Genomic DNA, 9012 nt, shown 5'->3' with positions numbered 1-9012 from the left:
CCCAGTTTTTGTCAAAAATTCACGTTTTGAGACCCCTTGAATCCGAAAAACAGGTTTTTACGAATGTGTCTGTCTACGAGCACGATAACTTTTGAACAAAATAATCTATTAGATTGGCGTTTGATACACTCTTCACTCTTTTAGTGTCCTAAGCTAAATGCCAAGTTCGTTGGTCAGTCATTTTGGATAAAAATTCTAAAAGTGAGCGTATTTTGAAAGTTTTTCAGACCACCTTTTTTCATGATTCAAAAATTCTCTGTACACTTGCCTATTAGTACTTGAAAAGTAAAATGTTAATTTTCGAAAGCCCTACAAGATTATCATAACAACTTTTTGAATTTTTTCGAAAAATTGATAATTCAAATTTTGATCAAACAAAAAGTAATAAAAAATTGTATTTTGTTGTCAAACTATGCAAGGTAGAAAAAAAATTAAAAGGAAAACATTATGCACCCAAAAAATATCTACAAATTTGTTATGAATCACTTTTTTATAGGATACGTAGTTTTTGTTTTATTTATAAAAAAACAGTGAAAATACAAAACTTAAATTTTTCGACACATGACACGAGCTAAGAAAAAATAAATAGATAAAATTTTTTACCGAAAGTAGAGAACAACAATTTTTATTGATGTTTTGTTTATATAATTAGTAGTTTCTATTTTAATCGTGAGTAACAACATTAAAAATAAAAAATTACATTTTTGTTAAAATTGCACAAGATATAAGAGAAAGTTTGTTTAACCCAAAAAAATCTAAAAATTTTCTTGAAATAATTTCCCGATAAAACGCGTGGTTTTCGTTTTAATCGTAAAAAATAACATTATAAATAATGAAATTGACTGTTTGGAGAAACGGCACAAGACAAATTAAAATATTAATAAGGACGTATGTTCCAAAACGTCGCTACAAAATTCCCTTCGCCTATTTTTTCATATGACAGGCCGTTTTTTTAACTTTTAGCATACCAAAAATTAACCAGTTTTTTTTAGTCTCCCAAAAGGCTTTTTTCTTGTTTATATTTTCAAATTCAAAACATGAAAAATAAACAAACATTATGATTCAAAGTATTTAAAGCGTACTTTCTGAATCACGGAATTTGATACGCAACCATTCTTTAAAAAATTAAAAACGTAGAAGCTGAATAGTTTTATGGTAATATCTTATAAAATAAATATAATATGTAAAAAAATACTGAAATGTACAATTTTCAATTAATTAAAAAAAAATTTGTAATAAAACATTTCCAAAACAAACTTATTTAAACTAACCACATTCAAAATAAATCAGTTCTACATTTTGTACAATCATAATTTAAAAATTCAAAAATGAGTTTGAAATTAATCAGAGAAAAATTAAAGAAACTTCAAAAGAACTTGATCAACTGCCTCCAAATTTAGGGTGAGTTTTAAAGACTTCAAGACGAATGAAATAAAAACTTTAAAAACTTTATCGAATGTACAGAATTGAGTACATTTAGAAGAATGTAAAAAATTGAGGATGAACTATTAATAATTTAGGGTGAATTCAAATGAATTGCAAAAAATATTTTCTAATTTTTTCTAAACGAGACAATGAAATTTCGTCTGTTTTAATACCAATGCAAGTTACGAATTATAATAATATACATTTATGGGAATGATATAAAATTTCAGGGATAAACTCGAGTGCGAAGCACGAGATACGTGATGAGAATGTGTTCGTTAAAGCCGAAGGAGCTTTAAAGAAAGAGAATTCACAATTGTTAAATTACTGTTGTCGATACTTTTACCTTTAGTTTTAAATAGTCTGTGCAGAAAAGTCGAGCGCGTAGGGTGAGTTAAATACATTATCGAGCGCGAATCGCGAGATTAATATATTGTCGAGCGCGAAGCGCGAGTACCAACAGTAGTGCGCCCTAGGCGCGCTCAAACTTGCGAGCGTCCTGGGGTGGGAGGATTCCTTGGGTGGCACCTGGCACGTCCTCGGCAGCAAAAAAAGGGTCCGGGCTGCTTTCTGGCACTTGTTTTCCAACCCCCAAAAAATGTCTAAAAATATCGCGATTTTCACAAAAAATAAGACTATCAAATCCTTCCGAGTGATTGCAAATAATTACAGAGCCTATCTACAGTTTGCAGTTTGAATCACTTTAATATTTTTATCTTTATCTTTAGCTTGCATATGACTATTTTTTTTTATTGCGCTAGTATTGTTTTTCGAGTTGTTAAGGTTCAAACCATTTTCTCGCCGACAGTAGTCAAAATTGCAGACTAAAAGTAACATACTTACTGGTAAAAAAATCTCGTATCTTTTTGCACTTTGTCATCAAGGAAGGAACAAGAACTGACATATTATTTTACGCTATAGGTGATTTTGTTCCCCAATGTGTACCAGGTGTGGGCTTAGGTGACAGAGGCGTTCAGCCTGGACCGGATGGGGTCGTCAGTGATGATGTCTCACCGCATTATTGCCTCGTTGCCATTGGACGATTGCAGGTCACTAGCACTCCAAATACGAACGACTTGAGCGGTCCCAATAGCAATAGTGGTAAGTTCTATTCTCTGAAACAATAAAACATATTTTTAAAACCTGGAATTATTAGGGACTTTTTTATAAATTTAGGGAATTTTTTCGAAAACTTCCATAATCTGTTTGAAAATGTCAATATAAAATTGATTAACAGTAATTATTCATGCAAAAAGTAGCTTCATATTACTATAGTGAATTATTTTTTTTAAATCGTGTTTTTTTTCTTTATGTTTGAAATTAATTTCTATAACTGAAAATTTTTCTATTCTATTTTTGGTTGAAAACGGACCATTTTTAGTTGAAAATTCAAGTATCTGGCTCACAATTCATGTCAACTACTAAATTTGGTGTTTAGAATTCATATCTTTTTAATGGAAATTTAATTACTTCGTTGTAAGTTTAACTATTCGCATGAAAATTAATTTTATTTTATTGGAGATTTATCATTTTAGTTAAAAATTTATCTCTTTGGTTGAGCACTAATTTTCTTAAATAAAAATTTAACTATTCAATTTTTAGTTGAAAAATTATCTTTTTTAGTTTGAAAGTTCGTCGTTTTTGGTATAAATTAATCTTCGTGGTGGAAAATTGATCTTTTTATTGTAAAATTTAACTATTCTAGTTAAAGATTCATCATTTTATTTAAAAACATTCATTTTTTCAATTATTAATTTAACAGTTCAATTTTTGATCGACATTTTATCTTTATTAAATTAAAATTTATGTATTTTTTGGGGGAATTCTTCTCTTTTTTTTACAAATTAATCTTCTCGGTTAAACATCCATCTTTTTAGTTAAAAATTCAACTATTCCAGTTAAAGCTGAATCATTTTAGTTGAAACTTAAAATTTATTTATTCCATTTTTAGTTGAAGATTCATCTTTTCTTGTTAAAAATTCAACTCTATTTGTTTCCAATTGAGAAAGTAAATTGTTGTATGGTTGAAAGTTCAAAAATTTTTTTTAATGTAATGCTTTTTGAACAAGTAACTATATTTGAAGATTATTTACTTATTTTCAAAATTGGAAATAAGACAGTTATTCAAATAAATATACAGTTAATCAAAAATTGTTGGTCGAGACTTCACCCTTTTCATTAAAAATTTGATTATTTAGTTGAAAATGTAATCATTTTGTTGAAAAGCAATATTTTAGATCGAAAATTCATATTTGTTCAACATTATTATTTTTGGATTGGTAATTCTTTCTTTTGGATTGAAAATTCATCTTTTGGTAAAAGATTGAAAATTAAATTATTTGTTTGAAAACTCTACTACAAAAAGGTATCTTTTTTGGTAGAAAAAACAACTATTTTGTTGAAAAGTCGTTGAAAAATCGGTACTGTATCGAAAATTTAACCAATTTATTGAAAATTCGTTTTTTCTTTATTGAAAATTATTTTTTTTACTTGAAATTTAAATGTTCTATTTTTAGTTAAATATTAAGCTTTTAGTCGGAACTTTAACTATTTGGTTGATAATTCGTCTGTTTTGTTAAAAAGTTAATCTTCTTGGTAGAAAATTTAAAATGGGTTTGATAATTCAACAATTTGGTTGATTTTTTTCTTTCTTGACTGCAACTATTTTGTTAAAAAATTGTCTTTTGTGCTTGAAAATGCAACTATTTGGTTGAAATTTGTTTTCTATTGTTGAAAATGAAATTGTTTGTTGAAAAGTTATCTTTTCGGTTTTAAACACTAAAGTTTTTATGAAAAATTTGATTTTTAGTTTTGAAACCTAATTCATTTATTGAAAATTGATCTCTTTTGGTAGAAAACTCATCCTTTCTTATTGAAAATCCAACTGTTTTGTTAAAAATTTATCAACTTTATTAAAAATAATCCATGCCCCTATTATTCTCCTATTTTCATGAAAAAGCACCCTGTTTCCCCTGTTTTGAGAGCATGACAGGAATTTGAACTATTTGATTTTTCACAGAGTTCATTTCGCGTCACACCGAGGAAGGGAAATTCACATTCGTGGATCAGAGGGTCGGTGGAATTTTAGGATACACCCCGTCCGAACTTCTGGGACATCCTTGTTACGAGTTTTTCCACCCGGAGGATCTTACGCACATGCGAGACAGTTTCGATCAGGGTAATTTCGTTAATTAAAAACAATTTTTGCTTTTACTTAATGCGATAAGTAAATATTGAATTCTCTCTCCTTTTAAACAGTGATAAAGCTCAAGGGGCAAATGTTATCGGTGATGTATCGGTTTCGGGCCAAAAATCGCGACTGGGTTTGGTTGAGAACGTCAGCTTATTCCTTCGTAAATCCCTTCACCAACGAAGTTGAGTACATCGTTTGCACAAATCAAACAGCCAAGTAAGTTCAAAGAAATGTCCAACTTCGTCTCTTTCGGGATAAAATAGATGTGAAACTTAATGGGATTTTAATTATTTCAGACCATTCCATCCTGGAAGCGAAGGCCAAGCAGAAAATGAAACTGTGGCAGCTTATGGTCAGCCTGGTTTGGATTATTCTCTTCAGAGACATCCTGCTCGTGATCCTATTTACCCCGCCCAACATATGATGCAACATCCGGCGGCTGTTGCTACTGCAGGTAAATATTTATTGCCTTATTCATTATTTAATTTTGAATTGAATTCTCTCTTGTGAAAATAAACTAATGAAATTTGTGTTTAAAAAAAAGTTACAGTTCCTCAACAAGCTAGACCATCAAGTACTCAGAACGTCTATCAGGGATACGAAACTACACAATCGCCGATAGCATACGGGTCTCCAGGGCAACAAAGTGCATCGTCTTCGGTTTTAAGTCGTATTCAGAAACCGGCAAATACTTCTCCGACACCTGTTCAGCAAACGTGGGCGATTGGCCGACAGGTAAGATAAGTCTCTTTTCTAAATTAAATTATAGGGCTGCTAGAAGACCTAAAAGGCACCTAATTCAAAGTCTTAGTAATTATTTTAGCATTTTACGTCGGATTTTAAATTTGCGAATTGATACGAAATTATTATTATTTTTTTTTACAAATGAAAATAATATAATTATAATTTTAGATTTTCTTATTTGTTAATAATATTAGTGAGAATTGTTTAAAGTTCAATAATGATTGAATAGCGTTTACAGGATGGTGACTTGACCAGGAAACCGGGAATTTTGATTTTTTTCCGTTATAAGAAAAACTTTTTGAATTTTTTCCTCTGTGAGATTTTTTTCGCCAACTTAAGTTTGATAATCGAATTTATGACATTTCAAACCTACAGAAACAATAATTTTCTCAATTAAAAAATGGATTTATCACGTTTTATATATTCATTTTTATTTTATGGCATGAAATTTTCGTAAATAAATATAATTTCACTTGGAACTGGGAATTTTGTACTTGGATCGGTAATTTTTAAAAGAATTATAATTCGGATTTAGAAGAATGGAATTTAAAAAAATCCCTGTTCCAGGTGAGAATTTGTCACAATTTGAAAGTTCCTTCTTCCAAACTTGAAAGTTCCCAATTTCTTTAAAATTTTTTGTTACGCTGTTCTTTGCAAATTCATCTCTGTTTAGTTAGAAATTCAACCAATACTTGATCAAAAGTTAAACTCTTGTTAAAGATTAATTTGTTTGTATGAAGATTCATAATTTTAATTAAAAATTCGTCTCCAGTTGAAAATATAACTGCTGGTGTTTTAAAATTAAAATTCACCTATTTGACCGAAAATTGATAGTTTTTATTTAGAAATTAAACTATTCGATTGAAAATTTATATACTTTGTGGAAAATTTTTTTTTTTTTTGCAAATTCACCAGTTAGGTTGAAAATTGAACTAATCCATTTTTTGTTAAAAATTGATTGTTTTGAGTGGACAATTTAAGTATTTGTTTAGAAATTAATTTAATTTGCAATTTTTTCTCTGTTTTGTTAAAGGAGGTTTAGAATGAACGGCATGCATTAAAATGAATGTTGGCATTTTGCGGAAAATATAAATATATATTACTTTTAGTTGATCGGGAATATTGAAAAAATGGACCGGGAATTTAAAATCGTCCACCGAATCCCCACCTTGCTTAAAATTGTCTAGTATACATAATTTCTACCAATGTATACAAATAGTTTTTTCTCAGCCCTTAAAGGGCATACTGGGTGCATAACACCCAGCGAGTTATTCGCGCTTTAACAAAACGTACCAAATTCAAGAAAATAAAACATATGGCGCGAGATTAAAAAATGACATGCAAACATATATTTCTATGTCATTTTCACATTATTTTGATTTTTATAATTTTTATACACAGTTTAAGATCAATAAAATCGTTGAATCACGCAATATACGGTGTTTCATTTTTCATTAAATTGAAGCTATAAGTCTAATTTTATTTTTGAAGCGCCGTATCTCGGAAATATTCAAGTAAAATTTTGAGTAAAAATATCCAAAAATTAAAAAGTTATGAAGTTTAGAGTGAAAGAAGCTATTTTTTAATTTTTGTTCCAGGCAGGATTTTTTTAACTACTTTAAATTTCAAAAACTTATAAAACCTTTTTCTCCTTAAACTAGATAGATTAAACATCATTGATTTTCTTGTAAAAAACTATCCAATATCGTCGGCACAGCACACGTTTGAATACCCTTGGGTATATAACACCCAGTATGCTCTTTATGTAATTTTTACTGAAATGTGCCCTTTAAGGTTTAAAAATAATCAAATAAATTTTTTTTAGATTTTTTCATCTTTCCGTAGAATGGGGTACACTTTAAGGGATTAATTTTCCGTAGGATGAATTTCAGAATTTGTTGCCGCATATCATAACCTCTTAAAATTTTGTCAGTTTTCACGTATCTCTCACCATTTTCACGAGATTTCAAAATTGAGAAAATCTGAATACTCAGTAAAAATCGTTTTCGAAAAAATATAGCGTTCTAAAAGGGTAACGTTTCCGTAATTTCTTACAAAAACCTAGAAAAATGTATATTTACTCACAATTAGGTGTATAAATTGGTCATTTTTATGAAAAAAGTATTAATATTAGTGTTATTTAATTTAATATTAATACATATATTTTGTCAAAATGATCTTACTACTTACTACTTTTAATCGTCCCTCTCTTTAATCCAAAATACATTAAAATCCCGATTTAATAAGATTATATTTTCGAATCGGTTAATTCTTTTATTCCTATAATGTATGTTTCCCCTCCCTTTTTTTTGGAATACAAAAACAAAATACTGAAATTTTTTAAAAAGTGGATACTATCTAAATTTATTTAAAAATTATTTTATTGTGTAAATGTATAATTGTGTATCTTAAAATTTTATTTGCTAATTATTATTTTCTATTTACATTTTAATGGCAAAAATTAGGTTCATTAACCTCTCGAATTAACCCCGAACTGTTGACAGATTTTCCTATTTCACAGTGAAAATAAAAAACGAAAAACAGACATCACATACTTACCCTGAGTCTGATTTTTAATGACCCTATCATAATTTGTCATTGAAAATAATAACAATCTAAAATTGTCAATTAAACACCTTATTTAATTAGATTTAAACAAAACAGCATCATGAACAACTGCAAAGAAAAAATGGCAGAAGCCAGTATATTTATTCATTTAACCAGTCTAACCCAAATAATTTTTTGTTTTTATTTATTTTAATTTAAAATTATTTAATTGACTTTAACAAAAGTTAGCAACTAATTTAACTTTTGGTAGAAATTCGTAATTTTCTACAAAAACCTATTAAAAATGATGAAAAACTTAAGCTTTATTTTGGGTTTTAGATTTTGCTTTTTTTTTAGAAAATTACAACTATTCATAATTTTGTGTAATCATTTATAACTTTCTAAAAAAAAAAAATGAAAACCCACATCTTGTTTTTCCAGACGTATATTTTTGTAAAACCTTTAATAGAAAACCTTTAAAATTTAAATATTAAATTTATATTATATATCTTAAAAATTAAAATTAAAATCATCTTTAAAGTCTTTATAGAAATTCTTCATTTTTTACAAAAGCGCATAACAAGTTAAGATTGTGTGCAAACTCATAAAACTTCATAATTTTATTCTTTAACAATCTTGACTATTCATACTTTTTAGTTTTATATGTCGAATTGTTATAAAGTCCATAATTTTCTACCATCATCTGCAAAAGCGACATTTTTATAAAACATTGTTGTTTATCGGAAACAATTGCCATCCGGGTTTGCATTGATTAATAATTTCACAAGAAATTATAAGTAAAGTATTTAAAGACCAGTATAATGTGCTAGAATTGAATAGAATTAACTGGATTTTTTACAAAGTTGACTTTGAAAAAAATCTTTTCTTTTCCGAAGTCTAGAAATTAATATAATTGATGTTTTTCAGCAACCCGTGACGGAAGGTTATCAGTATAGTCAATTAAGTCCCTCAAGATCTCCAAGTGGCCCGACCTACACTCAACTCAGCAGCGGGGCGAGAACTCCGGCAGCCCAATATCATGCAGTCACAACTGTGCCTAATAATCCTGGTGAGTTACATTTTTTATAACAGGAATCACAGCC

The 9012-nt window shown here is 28.6% G+C and overlaps 1 protein-coding gene across 10 annotated transcripts in view; it reads left to right on the top strand.

Moving 5' to 3' along the window:
• The window catches only part of LOC117169459 (aryl hydrocarbon receptor nuclear translocator homolog), a 78123-nt gene that overhangs the window by 65521 nt on the left and 3590 nt on the right, over window positions 1-9012 (top strand). For 7 of the 10 annotated variants that reach the window (XM_033355848.1, XM_033355850.1, XM_033355849.1 and 4 more), the window contains 6 exons: window positions 2347-2526; window positions 4445-4603; window positions 4684-4834; window positions 4915-5072; window positions 5163-5353; window positions 8837-8978. In XM_033355848.1, the coding sequence (XP_033211739.1) occupies window positions 2347-2526; window positions 4445-4603; window positions 4684-4834; window positions 4915-5072; window positions 5163-5353; window positions 8837-8978 (981 nt within the window). The remainder of the gene's footprint in view (window positions 1-2346; window positions 2527-4444; window positions 4604-4683; window positions 4835-4914; window positions 5073-5162; window positions 5354-8836; window positions 8979-9012) is intronic. The other 3 variants (XM_033355846.1, XM_033355845.1, XM_033355847.1) reach the window with 2 other exon arrangements.

The sequence above is a fragment of the Belonocnema kinseyi genome, chromosome 3 (genome assembly GCF_010883055.1).
Source record: "Belonocnema kinseyi isolate 2016_QV_RU_SX_M_011 chromosome 3, B_treatae_v1, whole genome shotgun sequence".
Classification (NCBI taxonomy): domain Eukaryota; kingdom Metazoa; phylum Arthropoda; class Insecta; order Hymenoptera; family Cynipidae; genus Belonocnema; species Belonocnema kinseyi.
Note: the sequence above shows the minus strand (reverse complement) of the source record. Positions and strands in the feature narration are given on the sequence as shown.